At 40.7% G+C, this 19,260-nt stretch overlaps 1 protein-coding gene and 1 long non-coding RNA gene across 3 annotated transcripts; one reads left to right on the top strand and one right to left on the bottom strand.

The window, feature by feature from the left end:
- Positions 1 to 7,573: 7,573 nt before the first annotated feature.
- On the top strand, positions 7,574 to 10,753 carry LOC123728195 (uncharacterized). Of its 2 annotated transcripts, none has more exons than XR_006760059.1 (3): positions 7,574 to 7,803; positions 9,026 to 9,506; positions 9,596 to 10,753. It is a non-coding gene; the product is annotated as an uncharacterized lncRNA (long non-coding RNA). The 2 variants fall into 2 exon arrangements; XR_006760058.1 differs by having other exon boundaries at positions 7,574 to 7,826.
- Positions 10,754 to 13,338: 2,585 nt separating this feature from the next.
- Positions 13,339 to 18,881, bottom strand: LOC123728194 (uncharacterized). The gene is made up of 4 exons (XM_045699394.1): positions 18,609 to 18,881; positions 15,566 to 15,883; positions 15,251 to 15,371; positions 13,339 to 13,797 (listed from the first exon to the last, which is right to left on the bottom strand). The coding sequence occupies exons 1-4, from the start codon at positions 18,673 to 18,675 to the stop codon at positions 13,674 to 13,676; spliced, it is 630 nt and encodes a 209-aa protein (XP_045555350.1). The 5' UTR covers positions 18,676 to 18,881; the 3' UTR covers positions 13,339 to 13,673.
- Between the last annotated feature and the right edge of the window lie 379 nt (positions 18,882 to 19,260).

Raw genomic sequence — 19,260 nt, 5'->3', positions numbered from 1 at the left:
TTTTAACCGATTTTTTAATTTACATTTTTATTGAACCTTTATTTAACTAGGCAAGTCAGTTAAGAACACATTCTTATTTACAATGACGGCCTACCAAAAGGCAAAAGGCCTCCTGCGGGGTTGGGGGCTGGGTTTAAAAATATATATAAATTAAATAAATATAGGACAAAACACACATCATGACAAAAGAGACAACACAACACTACATAAAGAGAGACCTAAGACACCAACATAGCATGGCAGCAACACATGACAACATAGCATGGAAGCAATACAACATGACAACACATGGTAGCAACACAACATGGCACAGCAACACAACATGGTAGCAGCACAAAACAGGGTATAAACATTATTATTATTATTAACATTATTATTATCTTGCCCTTTGAGCGCAGACAACAGCACAAAGGGCAAGAAGGTAGAGACAACAATACATCACGCAAAGCAGCCACAACTGTCAGTAAGAGTGTCCATGATTGAGTCTTTGATCAAAGAGATTGAGATGAAACTGTCCAGTTTGAGTGTTTTTTGCAGCTCGTTCCAGTCGCTAGTTGCAGTGAACTGAAAAGACGAGCAACCCAGGGATGTGTGTGCTTTGGGGATCTTTAACAGAATGTGACCGGCAGAACGGGTGTTGTATGTGGAGGATGAGGGCTGCAGTAGATATCTTAGACAGGGGGATTGAGGCCTAAGAGGGTTTTATAAATAAGAATCAACCACTGGGTCTTGCGACAGGTATACAGAGATGACCAGTTTACAGAGGAGTATAGAGTGCAGTGATGTGACTTATAAGGATCATTGGTGGCAAATCTGATGTCAGAATGGTAAAGAACATCTAGCCGCTCAAGAGATCACTATTACCTGCAGATCTATACATTACGTCTCTGTAATCTAGCATGAGTAGGATGGTCATCTGAATCACGGTTAGTTTGGCAGCTGGGGTGAAAGAGGAGCGATTACGATTTAACTTTAACCTGCAGCTTTGATATGTGCTGAGAGAAGGACAGTGTACCATCCAGCCATACTCCCATGTACTTGTATGATGTGACTACCTCAAGCTCTAAACCCTCAGTAGTAATCACACCTGTGGCGAGAGGGGCATTTTTCTTACCAAACCACATGACCTTTGTTTTGGAGGTGTTCAGAACAAGGTGAAGGGCAGAGAAAGCTTGTTGGGCACTAAGAAAGATTTGTTGTAGAGCGTTAAACACAAAATCTGGCGAGGGACCAGCTGAGTATAAGACTGTATTATCTGCATATAAATGGATAAGAGAGCTTCTGTCACGACTTCCACGAAGTCGGTCCCTCTCCTTGTTCGGGCGGTGCTCGGCGGTCGACGTCACCGATCTTCTAGCCATCACTGATCCATTTTTCATTTTCCATTGGTTTTGTCTTGTCTTCCTTCACACCTGGTTCCAATCCCATCAATTACATGTTGTGTATTTAACCCTCTGTTTCCCATCATGTCCTTGTCAGAGATTGTTTGTTTGTATGTTCGTGTATTATGTATTGGTGCGTGACGGGTTCTTGTACCCACTTTTCTTTATCTTGTAACTTTGATTTTGGAGTTTTGTTAAGTCTATTAACCTGTTGGGGGTAGGGGGCAGTATTTACACGGCCGGATAAAAAAACGTACCCGATTTAATCTGGTTATTACTACTGCCCAGAAACTAGAATATGCATATAATTATTGGCTTTGGATAGAAAACACCCTAAAGTTTCTAAAACTGTTTGAATGGTGTCTGTGAGTATAACAGAACTCATATGGCAGGCAAAAACCTGAGAAGATTCCTTACAGGAAGTGCCCTCTCTGACTATTCCTTGAGAATCTTGTCTCTGTTTATTGAAGACTGAGGATCTTTGCTGTAACGTGACACTTCCTACGGCTCCCATAGGCTCTCAGAGACGGGAAAAAGCTGAATGATATCGAGTCAGCCCCAGGCTGAAACACATTTGCGCTTTTGGCAAGTGGCCGATCAGAGGACAATGGGCTTAGGCGCGTGCACGAGTCGACCCCATGCTTTATTTTCTTTCGTCTTTTTACCTAAACGCAGATTCCCGGTCGGAATATTGTCGCTTTTTACGAGAAAAATGGCATAAAAATTGATTTTAAACAGCGGTTGACATGCTTCGAAGTACGGTAATGGAATATTTAGAATTTTTTTGTCACGAAATGCGTCGTGCTCGTCACCCTTCTTTACCATTCGGATAGTGTCTTGAACGCACGAACAAAACGCCGCTGTTTGGATATAACTATGGATTATTTTGAACCAAACCAACATTTGTTATTGAAGTAGAAGTCCTGGGAGTGCATTCTGACGAAGAACACCAAAGGTAATAACATTTTTCTTATAGTAAATCTGACTTTGGTGAGTGCTAAACTTGCTGGGTGTCTAAATAGATAGCCCTGTGATGCCGGGCTATCTACTGAGAATATTGCAAAATGTGCTTTCACCGAAAAGCTATTTTAAAATCGGACATATCGAGTGCATAGAGGAGTTCTGTATCTATAATTCTTAAAATAATTGTTATGCTTTTTGTGAACGTTTATCGTGAGTAATTTAGTACATTTTTAGTAAATTCACCGGAAGTTTGCGGGGGGTATGCTAGTTCTGAACGTCACATGCTAATGTAAAAAGCTGGTTTTTGATATAAATATGAACTTGATTGAACAAAACATGCATGTATTGTATAACATAATGTCCTAGGTGTGTCATCTGATGAAGATCATCAAAGGTTAGTGCTGCATTTAGCTGTGGTTTGGATTTATGTGACATTATATGCTAGCTTGAAAAATGGGTGTCTGATTATTTCTGGCTGGGTACTCTGCTGACATAATGTAATGTTTTGCTTTCGTTGTAAAGCCTTTTTGAAATCGGACAGTGTGGTTAGATTAACGAGAGTCTTGTCTTTAAAATGGTGTAAAATAGTCATATGTTTGAGAAATTGAAGTAATAGCATTTCTAAGGTATTTGAATAACGCGCAACAGGATTTCACTGGCTGTTACGTAGGTGGGACAATTTCGTCCCGCCGACCCTAGAGAGGTTAAACGACTCCATTTATACCAAGTTCGATTCTCCTGCGCCTGACTTCCCTGCCACCTACACACACGCTATTACAGCTTCCTAATGCCTGAGCTATGTTGTTCATGTAAATTGAGAAGAGCGTGGCACCTAGGATCGAGCCTTGGGGTACACCCTTGGTGACAGGCAGTGGCTGAAACAGCAGATGTTCTGACTTTATACACTGCACTATTTGAGAGAGGTAGTTAGCAAACCAGGCCAAAGACCCATCAGAGACACCAATACTCGTTCGCCGGCCCACAAGAATGGAATGGTCTACCGTATCAAAAGCTTTGGCCAAGTCAATAAAAATAGCAGCACAACATTGCTTAGAATCAAGGGCAATGGTGACATCATTGAGGACCTTTAAGGTTGCAGTGACACATCCATAACCTGAGTGGAAACCAGATTGCATACCAGAGAGAATACTATAGACATCAAGAAAGCCAATTAGTTGATTATTGACAAGTTTACCAACACTTTTGATAAACAGGGCAAAATAGAAATAGGCCTATAACTGTTAGGATCAGCTTGATCTCCCCGTTTAAATAAAGGACAAACCGTGGCTGCCTTCCAAGCAATGGGAACCTCCCCAGAGAGGAGAGACAGGTTAAAAAGGTCAGAGATGGGCTTGGCGATGATAGGGGCAGCAACATTATAAAAGAAAGGGTCTAAACCGTCTGACCCAGAAGTTTTTTTGGGGTCAGGTTTAAGGAGCTCCTCTAGCACCTCAGACTCAGTGACCGCCGCAGGGAGAAACCTTGTAGCGGGGATGGGAAAAAGAGGGGCTAGTCACATTAGAAAAGGTGGGCGATTAGGAAATGTTGGACGGACAAGGAGGCATGAATGAGTCAAATAGGAATCCTGACTTAATGAAGTGGTGATTAAAGAGCTCAGCCATGTGCATCTTGTCAGTAACAACCACATCATCAACGTTAAGGGACATGGTCAGCTGTGAGGAGGACGGTTTATTCTCCAGGTCTTAAACTGTTTTCCAGAACTTCTTGGGGTTAGACCCACAGAGAGAGAACTGCTCCTTAAAGTAACTAACTTTGGCCTTCCGGATAGCCTGAGTGCACTTATTTCTCATTTGCCTGAACAAGCGCCTGTCAACCTGATTACGTGTGTGCCGAGCCTTTCGCCAAATGCAATTCTTGAGGTGGAGTAACTCTGCAAGATCACGGTTAAACCAGGGGCTAACTCTGTTTTAATTCTAATTTTCTTAATGGGGGTGTGTTTGTTAACAATACCACTGAAAATATAAAAAATAATGTCCAAGCATCTTCGACAGAGGGGATCAAGCTGATTCTATACCAATTTACAAAGGCCAGGTCATGAAGGAAGGCTTGCTCATTAAAGTTTTTTACCAAGCGTCTATGGCAAATCAGGACAGGACGTTTCACTGAGCAGCCATTACGAACACAGGCTGTAAAACTTGGTAAAGATTGCCACTCCCCCACCTTCGGAAGATCTGTCTTGCCGAAAAAGTTTATAACCAGAAAGGTTAACATCAGTATTCAAAACACTCTTCCTTAACCATGTCTCAGGAATGACCAACACATCTGGATTGGAGCTGTGAACCCACACTTTCAATTGATCCATTTTAGGTAATAAGCTTCTAGTGTTAACGTGCTGAAAACCCAGGCTTTTATGAGAGCAGAAATCACCAAAGCAGATATCAGAGCACAAGTCAGAATTGGGGCTAGCAACCGTAGATGGGCCAGGGTGTACATGCACATTTCCAGATATCATCAGCAGTAATACAATCAAGGCACGGCAGAGGACAGGGCGAGCTCTACAGTGCTGATTTATGATATTTGAATGTGCATTAGATGGCAACGATCATATTGTACAGCAATTGCATCAGGTAACATGAATACAAAGCCGGCAAGAGGTGGTTAGAATAGGATGGGAGGCCAAAAGTCTGTGTAACCAGTAAAGAGTCAGAGTCCCGAGTGTGGGAACAAACATAGTCTGTCCCACGGGTGGGTAAACAAGAAAGTCCATCGTCAACAAAGCATGTAGGAGTCATTAGGTAAATAGCAAAATGCACAAGAAAAAATATATAACGACTTGGGGCTAGCCATTGTAAGTTCAGAGTCACTCGCCCCAACAGTGCCAGGGGGAGACAAGCCAGGGCAGACGGTGAACAGATCGCCAGGTGGAATCCAAGCAGCAGCCAACGGGAGTAGGTGTCACACCCACTTGGGAGAAGCTTTTATTTCTGGAAATGATTTATTGTAGAAAATGGCTGGATGGTCTGTGAACTGCTTCAAAGGCCTCTGGATTTGATTGGGATAACCTGCCCATTTGTTGGGCTCAAAGGCTTCGACACCTTTCACTTCACACCTCAGTGCAAATTGAAGTTGTATCTGGTCTGTCTCAGTTCCAGGTTCTCAGGTCTTTGTTTGCCAGATCACCATCTGTATAGCTTGGAAAAAGGAATCCTTTCTAGGTCATTTTGTTCAAAATTGGGTTGTAGGTTTGGAGAGTTGTTCTGGAGTGAAGGTTATGTTGTGGAGGGTAGCATCCTGTATATGTCCCTGCCAAAAAATCCAAGTTTATCTAACTCCAAAACTATCTTATTGTAAAAAAAAAACATGTTGAAAAATGTGAGAGCTCACATGCAGCTGTTTCTCTCTAAGCAGAGGGAGGGTCAAGTGCAGGTATTGGTTAGTTTCAATCAACACTAACCCCAAATATAATATATGTTTTTGTATTATTGCGGTATCCATGTTTGTGATGTTACCTTTCTCCATCCCCATCCCTCAGCTAATATGGCTATCATTGGGCTGAAACACAACTCCAGATTGTGGCTTTGTCAAGACAGTAGCACCACCTGCCGTTTACTTATTAAAAGACCAAAGAGAAGAGTGGAGCGCATAATGAACACAAATATAAACACAACATGTTAAGTGTCATTCCCATCTTTCATGAGTTGAAATAAAAGATCCCATAAGTTTTCCATATGCACAAAAAGCTTATTTTTCTCAAATGTATTGCATCGCTGTTAGTGAGCATGTCTCATTTGCCAAGATAATCCATCCACCTGACAGTTGGGCCATATAAAGAAGCTGATTAAACAGAATGATCATTACACAGGTGCACCTTGTGCTGGGGACAATTAAAGGCCACTCTAATATTTGCAGTTTTATCACACAACACAATGCTACAGATGTCTCAAGTTTTGAGGGAGCATGCAACTGGCATGCTGACTGCAGGAATGTCCACCAGAGCTGTTGCCAGAGAATGTAATGTTAATTTCTCTACCATAAGCCGCCTCCAACATCGTTTTAGAGAATTTGACACAACCGTAGCCTCACAACCGTAGATCACCTGTAACCACGCCAGCCCAGGACCTCCACATCCAACTTCTTCACCTGCGGGATCGTCTGAGATCAGCCACCCGTACCTAGCTATCTGGCCGACCGGCCGTCCGGACCTAGCATTCTGTGCCGGCTGGACTTAGCTACCTGGCCGGCCGGACGACCGGACCTAGCTTACTGGCCGGCCAGACCTAGCTATCTGGCCAGCCGGTGGGCCTTACCTAGCTATCTGGCCGACCGGCCTTCCAGACCTAGCATTCTGGCCGGCTTGAACTAGCTACCTGGCCGGCCTGACCTAGCTACCTGGCCATCAAGCCGAAACTACCTTCCTGGCTGGCCCGGCTGGATCTACCAATCTGGCAGGCCAACTGGACAGATCTACCTATCTGGCCGGCCATACCTAGCTGTCTGGCAGACCGGCCATCCGGATTTAGCAATCTGGCTGGCTGGACCTAGCTACTCTGGCTGGCCGGAGCCACCAATCTGTCAGGCCAGCCGGGCCGGATCTACCTATCTGGCGGGTTGGACCTACCTATCTGGCCAGCCAGACATATTTGGCCGGACCTATTTCTCTGTCCGGACCAAGCTATCTGACCGGTCTGCCGGACCAAGCTATCTGGCCGGACCTAGGACATCAACAACCCGCCAGGGTTTCATTAAATACGCTATAGGCACAATACTTTTTATTGTACATCTAGGCCTAATTAAACTGATGCATTTGACAATGTTCATGTTCAATTCACTGGCACTATGAAGAATAGCTAAGCCATAGTCATTAATAGAGTAATATATAGCCAATTTTAATGTACTTTTGGTGAATTTACGAGGCATTTCTAGATAGAGATTACCAAGATATAGCATATGCGCACGGTTCTGACTGTCTCTCTTCCTGCCCTAATCCTCTCTCCCTCACCTGCACCTCTTTCTCTCACTAGTGTGTGTTTGGTCTTTGGTCTGTTGAGTGTAGAATTGCTCAATCTACTTATTGATAGCCCCTATTTTTGGAAATTTGCGCGAGAGATTGCATGCCAAGAAATTGCGAAATACAGCAATACCATAGCCTATAGCCTAGATCTTTTGATTACCAATACACATTTCTGATTGTCTGCCTGGTGGCCGACATGCCTACCTATGCCTGGCTGTGCCCCTCCCATCTCTCTCTCCCTCGCCCTTTCTTTGCTGTGAAAGATGCGTGAGTATGTGTTCTCTAAATAAACTACGGAAAATAGTTTAATCCCTTGCAAAAATACAGAATCTTAGAAGTCGATGAATCGATTCCTAGCGAAATCGGAGTTTGACAACCAGAAATGGGAGTTGACACCAGGACTCGACAGGCAAAGAGTTGAGGAATCTATTATTTTGAAGTCGACTCCCCATCACTATCCATATGGCAGTTAAGACAGAGCTCCCGGTAAACTACACAACAACACACAGGTGGAAATCAACAACAGTTTCTCAAAATGTACAGACAAAACTTCGAAAAGATTTGACTGCTTAGTGATAATCCCTGTTGTCCTGCATTCTTGTTTTACTTTTGAAAGTAAAGTGACGGTTTGTTGAGGAGAAGAACGTCAAGGAAATAAGTTATTTGCTAGCTAGCTACTGTAGTTAGTGTCACAAGAATTTTCAATCCCAATGATAATAACTAACAATCAATAAGCTTTGACCAATCCCCGAGGTTTGTAAGACCCTGGGTTTAATGATAATTAGGCAAAGACTCAGCTTATGCTAAAGGTTCGTACAGTTTATTCACGAGAAAGTCCACAATACAAAGACATGCCATTTTATAACTCACTCCCTACTTACGCGCATTCCTCCACACAAACAGTAGATAGCCTACGCACATACATACACACGAACAGTAGGTAAAATGTATCCTTCCCCATGGTTCTCACCACTGTTCATCATTACCAAACTGGCAGTTCCATCCCCCCGAGATTAGAGGAACCTTGAAAGGACTCCATGTCCTATCGTAAGTTTCTCAGAGTTCTAGCCAGGTCAAGTCATACACAGTTTAATTGTTCTCGGTATCTTCTTAGTCACACACACACACACATTTCTCTCCCTCACATGTCTCTACCGAACCTTATTGGACTTACATTTAGTACTTTACGTTCATTATACATGCTACATAAACTAGTAATCACTAATAGTTACGTTTCAGGGTGGAATTCTTTAATAATTACCTTTAAGCATATAAATTGCCTTATCAGTTAGCTAGTTTGCTAGTTTAGCTGGATAATTGTAGCTAGCGCTCTCTTAGCTCTCAGGATAATCCTCCATGGACATGGTAGCTACATTTCCATTTTGACTTGTTGTAGGCGCTGCCATTTAGATTTCTGTTTAGTTAATTGATATTAAGTGTGTGTGTGTGTGTGTGTGTGTGTGTGTGTGTGAAGAGAGAGACATGAAAACACGAAACCTAGATTGCTTGTGTGTGTAAAACAGTAAGCTAGGCTAATTCTTGAAACTTGTACTCCCAATATGAATGTGAAGTTTTTATTGATTCGTCAGAGATCCTTGTATTTTGGGGTATTTTGTATTTGAGAATACCATAAATTTAGCATATCCCGACTCCCCCTCAACACGCATTCTAACGTCTTTGTTCATTCTTAAATGTCTGTTTCTTGCAGGAATCTTCTAACTTGGATGGACGAGGGAAAAAAGGGAAGGAGTAGAGAAGTTATCCAGCCTGCTGACTAAGAAATGGAAATAGCCTATGCTTTGCTGTCTATCTCTCTCTATCTCTCTCCGTCTGTCTGCCTGCCTGCCTAACTGACATATTGCTGAAGGGCAACATAGTCAATGTACTTGCTAGGCTAAGCGTAACTTAGTGAAGACCTTGATTTGTCTCTGTCTTTACAGTTCCTGAAACATGTCAATGGCCTGATGCATGGCCTCTACAGAGGTGGTTGGCCACCCACTCAGTTACCAGTGACCTATTCTGCCACATCCCAGGGAATTGAGAGCGCAGGACCACCCCTTCTTAAATCCATAGTAATTGACACAGAGGGTTCTACCTGGAACCCAAAACGGTTCAAACTGGAACCAAAAAGGCTTTGCCTATGAGGACAGCTGAACAACCTTTTGGACCCTTGTTTCTAAGAGTGTAGTGTAAGTAGATCTAATTGAAAAAGCACCACTTCTAATAATATAACATTGTAAAGCAAATCAAATCCTATTTTAACTCAGATTTTTTTCAGGTGCAAAAGCCTTGTGTCCTGATTCAACAGACACCTCCCCTGGTGAGTCATGTAAAGTTTCCTGATTCAACAAAACCTCCCCTGGTGAGTCATGTAAAGTTTCCTGATTGAACAAACACCTCCCCTGGTGAGTCATGTAAAGTTTCTCCCATTTCTCTCTTGCTCATTCTCTCTTTCACTCCCTCAAACTCACACACATGCAGATGTAGAGAAGAGGAAGAGATATACCAATTACATCAATTTCTAACACTGTTTGTTGCAGGAATTATATGACAGACGCATAACCTTTTGAACAATATAATATTTTACTGTCGCTTTATTGCCTCTTTACACATACTTACATTTTTGCATTTAACTTTGTTTTTTAAGACTGCCACGCTGTCCTATATTGGGGAACCTTGTCCAGGACAATGACCTCAGGATTATGGAGCTGTGTGTTTATAAAAAAAGTTTGAATATTACAACATGTATTAGGATTAAGATAAACTTGACCATTTAGAGAGGAGTTCAACATTTTCATTATTGAACTACTGTCTAATTTTAATAACCTCTTTCTTAAAATATTTCTGATTGATGACCAATGGATTAATGTCCCACTTCAAAATGAAGGGACAGAAGAGCAAACATGCCTTTGCTACCACTTTTAGTAGATTCTCACTGTTACAAATCTTTTACTGTGTGTTACTGTTATGTTCTGCATGCCCACATAATGCAAATCATAAAAAAGTAATATTTTTATGCTTACAGTAAGTGTCATGAAAACTCAGGAGGTTGATGTGTTATGGGCCTTCTGGAAAGTCCTAAAATATGCCCCTGAGCCGTGTTGGGGAATGACGCAAAGTATTTTTTTAAATACATCTCTAAGCTATAACTGCCACAGCATTATTCAACTAGTACCATGGAAATACTTTTAACTGGCTGAGTACAACGTTTCTTCAAGAGTGTCCTTTTCTAGTTTGCTTATAAAATATTAACTTGATAAAATTGTAATGTGCTGATTGTCTTCACTTCATCTGATCCATCACACCACTCTTCAAGAGGACCACTCTGCTCCAGATCTGACCCATCACACCACTCTTCAAGAGGACCACTCTGCTCCAGATCTGACCCATCACACCACTCTTCAAGAGGACCACTCTGCTCCAGATCTGACCCATCACACCACTCTTCAAGAGGACCACTATGCTCCAGATCTGACCCATCACACCACTCTTCAAGAGGACCACTATGCTCCAGATCTGACCCATCACACCACTCTTCAAGAGGACCACTCTGCTCCAGATCTGACCCATCACACCACTCTTCAAGAGGACACTATGCTCCAGATCTGACCCATCACACCACTCTTCAAGAGGGCCACTATGCTCCAGAACTGACCCATCACACCACTCTTCAAGAGGACCACTCTGCTCCAGATCTGACCCATCACACCACTCTTCAAGAGGACCACTATGCTCAAGATCTGACCCATCACACCACTCTTCAAGAGGACCACTCTGCTCCAGATCTGACCCATTACACCACTCTTCAAGAGGACCACTATGCTCAAGATCTGACCCATTACACCACTCTTCAAGAGGACCACTCTGCTCCAGATCTGACCCATTACACCACTCTTCAAGAGGACCACTACGCTCCAGATCGCCTTCTGTGCTCAGATGTCCTTGATGAGGATCTAGCCCATCACACCACTGTTGCAGGTTAACTTTAATTGGTAACTATGGATACAAATAGAAATGTAATGAACAATGTTTTCAATGTCCAACTTCATCCTCTGCAGATCTTACACTCTTAGGGGAAAAAACGTATTTGGCTGTCCCCATAGGAGAACTCTTGAAGAACTCTGTTTGGTTCCAGGTAGAACCTGTTGTGTCTTTGGCTATGCCGGATTAAGTGATATGACATGCTATTCTGTAAAATCATTTCTCTGTAATTAATATTACCTGATTAAGCTAATCAGGTAAATAATTAACTAGAAAGTCGGGGAACCACAAAATAATGTTTGTAGAGCTGTTATCTTCCGAATAAACTCTTAAAGACCTAGTAATCTTCTACATCAATAGCAGTCAATATTTAATCTTCACCTTGTTTAGTCTCATCTGAAAGTTGTAAATTCTTGGTTATCTTCATGAACCCTGGCTAACAAATTGAATTAGCAATACAAAATTTGGTTTAATTATTTATTTACTAAATACCTAAATAATCGCACAGACTTACATATACACAGAATCAATCATACATTGATGGACCTGGTGAACGGAGCCGATATAGCGGCTGGTTACACAAAGAAAAGGGGGAGGGGTTTGAGTGAAAGAGCGGAAAGACTGAGTAACAAAGGGAGAAGCTATGCTATCGTAAATACAGTATCTTATGCATTCTAAATTACCGCCCATTTGAAAAAGGAAAATGCAATAAATATTTAGTCTAAGCTGCGCTTAATTAGATTGGTCGTAATTTCGTTAGGGCCCCCAAAATTGGCTTAGTTCTGTAGGTGGTATTTGTCTTTTCAACGTGGGAACCTCAAGTCCACACGTCGTTGGAACAGGTTATTATCTGAGCCTTTTTAACGTAGGACCGTCGCCCTAACGTCCTCGGAACAGGTTATTATCTGAGCCCTTTTAACGTAGCACCGTCGCCCTAACGTCCTCGGAACAGAAAGTTACATTTTCGTCAAGGGGCTTATATAGGATTGGGAGAGAGGGCTGTGTTTCATAGTTTACAACCCATGTCTGTTCACTTGGGCGGGGCCTCTGAGTGAGCAGAGTGGTGTTCTTCTGACAAACCGTTCTCTCATTAAGAAGTTAAAAATTACATTTCATCTTTTCACAAATAGTTTAATATTTAAACATTTAAATTGCACAACAATTCCATGTGAATCTGATAATTAGAATATGTAGATTTTCCAAGATACAGTTTATGTCGTCCTATCGTCAGTAATCATGTCTCAGACGTCAACTGATCTGACATCATATTCATTAAGTCCCATCGCATATTTTCAACTGGTTGGATTACCGAAATATGGTTCCGTTTTCCATCTTTTGATGTCACCAGACTCTGTATGTTAACGAAGGGATTTTCAATAGTCACATTGGTAGAGTAGAGAGAGGAAAAAGGGGAAAGGAATTTATGGGGGTCATAAACCTCCAACAGGCCAGCATCATGACAAACCCTTTTGGGTTCTATGTAGAACCCTTTCCACAGAGGGTTCTACATGGAAACCAAAAGGGTTTTACGTGGAACCAAAAAGGGTTCTTCCTAGAACCAAAAAGGGTTATTCTATGGGGACACCTGAAGTACCCTTTTGGAACACTTTTTTTCTAAGAGTGTAGGTAATAAGCTGTAGTCAGGTGGTCATTACCAGGTTATGATGAGGTCTTTACTATGATCAGTAGGATACATAATATAGCACATAATATAGTGGTCACAATTATGACCAGATGGTCACATGTTGGTCAGAAAAAGACGTCAGATTCTGGTCAGTAAAAATCTGTTAAAAAATGTCCTATTTCATCCAGTTTGCGACAGAATAAGACGTCATAAAAAGATGTCATACTGACGTCTTTTCAAACCAGGTTTTGACCACTGGGTGGAATACCACTGTAAGTAGGCCTATACTATAGTTGTCATTTGTTTCCAAGTAGACAATGTTTCAGAATTTGAGGTCAGTGCAGCATATGAAAAATACATTATTGAATTCAAACAATCTGTTTAGAGGTCCCCAACAATTTGCAATAGTTTTTTTCTTCAGAAATTGTCAAATACAGCAAATGTCACTGTAAACGTTTAAAACATTCTGCCAACACCTCCAGAGACATTTGATCAAACTCGCCATTTCTATTTGGAAACTACCATGGTATAATTCCAGTACTTCCAAAGTACACAGCAAAAAAAGGCGTTATTGTCACTATAAATGGTGAATGAAGGCCGTTTTTCAGGCAGATTCTCATTCACGCGCGCACAGGTTCAGGACGGTCTGACTTATAACAGGAAACATGCTTATGTATGGCAACCACCAAGTTTATACATCTCAATATTTTTGAACGTGTGCAGACTTTTCTGAAATTATGCAAGCAGATATTTATTGTGAAATGTACACAACGGTTATAAATGAGGACCCAGATGCCTTCATCTGACTAACAGGCAACAGCAAGCAGTGTTGTGGCACCTCGTTGACGGTTCCAGACACTTGTAGCTGTGTTCTCCTGTTGAGCAAAAAATAACAAGAGTTAACATGGCACCAAATGAAACCTGTTTTACACAGCACATTTTCCGGAGCTAAATGATTGTGGGCAGAGTACGTGTTTTTTTTACCACACTCGTTTTTGACAGGAAATGAGAAGTGAGAAGCCACAACAGTGCAGCTATTGGAAACTACTCACTGGTCACAGATGTCAGTTGAACATCTAGCCTAGTTTCGTTTTGGTTGAGTTGTCAACTAACGTGATTCAACATGAATTCAGCAAAAAATGGCACCATGTTTTTGGATTTAGGTTAAAAGTTTGGTGGGAAAAATAGGAAATTCCCTTACATTGATTAGTTTTTGCAAATCCAATCAGTCCCACGTTGTCTTCACATTTTGTTTTGTTGTTGAAATGAAGTGTAAACAACACTGATTCATCCAGTTTTTTCCCAGGGGGTAGTGATCAGCACAAACTCATAGAGTCAGACTTAAAGTAGGTCAAGTAGCCTGTGTGTTATACATTGTGTTTGGGTATTTAAAATGTGTCAGTAGGATATATAGTATTGTATGTAAAGGGCTTACATAGAAACTTCCAAAAGGACTAATTCGAGACAGAAAGGAGTTGGGGCACTCAACTGTCACCTGTTATCATCCAATAAAATGGATTAAAGTGACCTAAAATAAATCCATGTCTGCCTTTCCAATTACTTTCTGCCTCAATTTAGTCCTTTTGGATGTTTTTCTTGGTAAGCCCTTCTCATGCTTTTCATCATTGTTGTTGAGCACCCCTCCTTTCCTTTGTTTGCTGAAGAGCGAAGGCCCACCTGAACTCATATCATTGCATGTATTTCTGAGACACCAATTCAGTACTCTATCCTCATTGTAGATCTGATATGTATATGAGAATGCACCATTTTTACTACAGTGCTTCCAAGTAATTATTAAAATACCAAAAAGCTGACAAACACTCATTACAGCAACTCTTTAACCAGGCTATTGGTATTATTGTCACGTCCTGACCAGTATAAAGATTATTTGCTATTGTAGTTTGGTCAGGACGTGGCAGAGGGTATTTTGTTTATGTGTTTCGGGGTGATGGTTTATGTAGTAGGGTGTTTGATTTATTATTTCTGGGTTTTTTGGTCACTGCTCTATGTTAGTCTATTTCTATGTTCTTTCTAGTTAGTCTGTTTCTATGTTTAGTTAATTGGGGTGTGGACTCTCAATTGGAGGCAGGGGTTGTCTAGTTGCCTTTGATTGAGAGTCCTATATATTAGGGTGTGTTTGTGATTTGTGGGAGGTTGTGCTTGTTTAGCTGTCTATGCCTGACAAGACTGTATTTCGTCATTCATCATTTTTTGTGATTTTTGTATACGGTTTGGTTTTCCTTCTTTCTCCTATTAAAAGAAGATGAGTATACAACCCGCTGCGTTTTGGTCCTCCATTCCTGACGACAGCTGTTACAATTATCGTACCTGAGATGAATTTTTCTCATGATTACGCCACCAAACACCAGGGCAGCTACACATGCTGCAACACCTGTTATCATCCCCCAATAGAAGAGACTGTTGTCTGTGGCCTGTTGCACTTGGTTTCCTGAGAAAGGGGAAAATATATTATGATCTTATTTGTTTCTCTTCCCCCATCTTGAATACGAAACAACACCACAAAACACTGACAGAACATAAAGGTAAGCACATGACAGGCATTCCACTAAATATGTGGTGATAAGATATGCTGGAGTTCATTTTAAAATGATTGTGAACAATCCCATCAGACCAAACACTTACCATTGACAGAAATATGTATGTTTATATCAGAACTGCCTTTATAATATGTACAATCACAGGTGTAGTTCCCTTCATCAGATGGTTGTATGTTGGTGATGTGTAGAAACACTCTGTCATTCTCTATCTGCAGTGTGACTCTGGGGTCACAAGAGCTGTTGGTATGATTTGTTTCAAAGTCTTGTGAAACTCTACACTCATGACCCTCACTTATAACTCTATTTTTGTGACATACTACTGTCATGATGTCAGTGAGAGTTTGGTTTGGGCAGAGAAGAGTGGCATCTGCTCCTCCTGTCTCCAATGTTTTCTCTTGGGTCACTGTAAACAGGAAGGGAAAAAGTTTGTGAGTATATTATTTCATGAGATCGGTTTGATTGAGCATGAGTAGTACTATCAATTCTCATGAATAAAAAGTCCCATTTCAGTCTACAGAAATTACTACAGACACAAATGGATGTTTTATAATGGTAAAAAGTCACTTTACTGAATTGTTAATGCCCAAATGAAGATGACCCAAAGTGAATTAATAACCTCATACTAAAACTATCTCAATGTAACATAAATATAATATGGGGGGGTTTAACTGTGTACGGGATGCAACTCTAGACAAGTCATCAACTAAACTATATCCTCTTCCTAACATGTCTAAGGTATTAAACCACAACATTAAAGAGATGGGTCTGTGTGAACTGTGGAGATAGAAACATCCAACTGAAAGACAATACTCCTATTACTCTCACCTCCAAAACTCATATTCAGTCATTTACTTATTTATTGTAAACTTGGCTATAATTGACTGTGTTTCTGAATGTAAATACCTTCCTAGAACAATTACGGACAATAGCCCATTGTCTTTAACGTTTAAGCTCAAACCTCCAATGCCAATAGCAGAGACATAGAGATCCAACACAATGTTTCTTGGAGATAAGGAGTTTACCTCATATTGCAACACACAGATAGACATGTTTTTGGAAATAAATGTGGACAATGAAGTATGCTCAACTGTAGTCTAGGAAGCTCTTAAATCATACATGAGAGGTTGTATCATGTCTTACTCTTCACATAAGAAAAATAAGACCAATAAATAATTAGAAATACTAGAACAGAAAATCCACCTCTTAGAAAGAAAACACAGTTTAGATAGAAATGTTGACACCCTTCAACAGTTGAACACTTTGAAGCTTGAATATAACACAATAAACTCTCAATCTGCAGAGATTGCTGCCATAAAATCCAAGCAACAATATGTTGAGCAAGGTGAAAGTGCAGGGGAAACGCTTGCTTGGCAAATTAAGAAAGAGGAATATACCATCCATAGCATTCAAACCCCAGATGGTAGCATAAGAATGGATCCTTCTGAAATTAACTCAGTCTTTAAAACATTTTATGAAAAACTGTATCAATCTGAAAACAAAAGTTGAAAGGAATATATAGACAATTTCCTCAATAAGGCCATTTGACCAATTATAAATGAACCAGAGAAAAGGAATATGGATAAAACATTTCCCCAGGTGAACTGTTGGAGGCCATAAATAATCTACAGATTGGGAAATCTCCTGGTAATTATGGATTCCCAGTGGAATGTTATAGACACTTTAATCCCAGATTACTAAGGCCTATGTTACTTATGCTCACAGCAGCTCTAGAGAAAAATGAACTTCCCCAGTCACTATGTCTGGCTAAAATCACCCTACTTAAGAAGAAAGATAATGATCCACTGTCATGCGGATCTTCTGCCCAGTATAACTTTTGAACGTGGATTACAAAATCATTGCTAAGGTATTGGCTTTTCATTGGCATAGAAACAGTAATGCAAAGGTTAATTCACTCAGATCAAACAGGGTTTATAAGAAATAGGATGTCCTCAGACAATCTCCACAGTTTTTTTCAATGTAATCTATCATACCACCATCAAATTCATGAGGTGGAAAGAAACAACATTGCCAGGCACCCTTATTTGGAATAACACCACCTTACCTCCAGCATTTAGTGATGACACCTTTAAGTCATGTTCCGAAGTGGCATCATTAATTTTTAACATGTTTACTATGATGGATATATACTGTCATTGAATGAATTACATTATCCAAGGCCGATTTCTTTCAGTTCTCACAACTCAGAAATCATATTCAATCACTTCAACAGAATCTGGATGAACCTAAGGCATCTAGCATAGAAAACATACTGAAAGAAGCTGCTACGACAAAGAAGTTGATTGCCAAGTTATATCAAGAGCTGATTGAAACTCTACCTGATGGTTCAGAACCTATAATGAACAAATGGTAAACAGATATAAATGAAGAAATTGAGGAGCACCATTGGTCACAGATACGTGAAAATGTTCATACCTGCTCCTACAACTAAAGACATGAACTAATGCAATGTAAGATCATTTATAGGACTTACTATACTCCTGCCAGAATGCATGTAATGTCACCCAGAAATGTCACATCTCTGTTGGAGATGCAAAAAGTACAAAGTACCTTATTACAGATGCTGTGGTCCTGTGACAAACTGACACCATTCTAGGATAATGTATGTGCAATCATTTCACGATTATGTTTGTTGGGAAATGTAAATATTGGGGATCAATATCAGAGAAAGTTTTGTAATCTAGGTATACTTGCTGCAAAACAATGTAAAGCCATTAACTGGAAAGCCCCATTTCTACCCTCAGTTCAAACCTCCAGTTTGTTACTATCTAGCTACATCCCATTAGACTTATAAAATCAAACATAAGCCAGATAGACATACTGTATTTGACAGAATTTGGAAATGTTTCAACCATCTTAGAGAATGTTTTGTATAGTTGGCATTTTGTTTTTGTGTTTGTGTTTAATTAAGAGCATGAGTAGCTAGTGGTAGGGAAGTAAAAAAGAAAGTTTATTCTTATTGACTAACTGTATTAAAACTAGTGAACTATTTGGTTACACTTTACAATACAGTGTCCTTATTACTGTGTAGGTCTAACTCCTGTAGGTATTCCTGTAAGGTTCAGGGCTTGTGTACAAATTAAATAGATCATGGGATACATCTCTCTTACCGTCAACAGCTGTGAATAGACCCCACAGCACCAGAAGCAGAGCAAGTCTGGATACACTTCCACACATACTGACCAACTGCACAACCAAACGTTGACCCGACACTTCCTGCTCAGACCGACTACAGATATGAATTCAATGCAACGTTATTTACTCAGTAGAGGAACAAAATAAAACTCAATCAAACCAAAGTGATGCTCATTTCACTGGCTTGACTTGGTTATAATGGGCCTTGAGAGCTGAGAGGAGGAAGTGGTGCTGTTGTCTAGCTTCTACCTGTCTTACTGTTTCACAGAAACACTTGCACCTCTCCTAGCGCATCTTGGTCTTTGTGACTGGGGTCTTTGTGGAGCCCCACAGAGAGGTCTTATGATCAGACACATCAACAGGTCTACTTCCATCTTTAGACACAATGATAGATTCTGCACCACCACAAGGCTGAAAGGTGTTTTTATCAAGTGTAGAACTGATGCAGGTTATGGTTAGTTTCAATCAACACAAACAGCCAATGTGTACACGTTGTAGTTCTACAGAAGAAACCCTGATAGGAGAAGCAATTTTTGCGTAAGTGGGAAGTGTCATTAAGTCAACATATGTTCTGACACCTGTCATAACTGCAAAAAGTACACTGCCTTGTTATGTAGATATTATGTC

The sequence above is a fragment of the Salmo salar genome, chromosome ssa17, assembly GCF_905237065.1.
Source record: "Salmo salar chromosome ssa17, Ssal_v3.1, whole genome shotgun sequence".
In the NCBI taxonomy this organism is placed as follows: Eukaryota; Metazoa; Chordata; class Actinopteri; order Salmoniformes; family Salmonidae; genus Salmo; species Salmo salar.
The sequence above is the reverse complement of the archived record's forward strand: the minus strand, read 5'-3'. Positions and strand labels throughout refer to the sequence as shown.

Excerpts from the sequence above, each read along its gene's own strand:
- LOC123728194 (XM_045699394.1), bottom strand. The coding sequence starts at position 18,675 with ATGTGTGGAAGTGTATCCAGACTTGCTCTGCTTCTGGTGCTGTGGGGT. Across the intron at positions 15,884-18,608 it reads TCTATTCACAGCTGTTGACG|TGACCCAAGAGAAAACATTG; the intron begins GTAAGAGAGATG and ends TCCTGTTTACAG. Across the intron at positions 13,798-15,250 it reads ATGAGAAAAATTCATCTCAG|GAGAACACAGCTACAAGTGT; the intron begins GTACGATAATTG and ends TTTGCTCAACAG.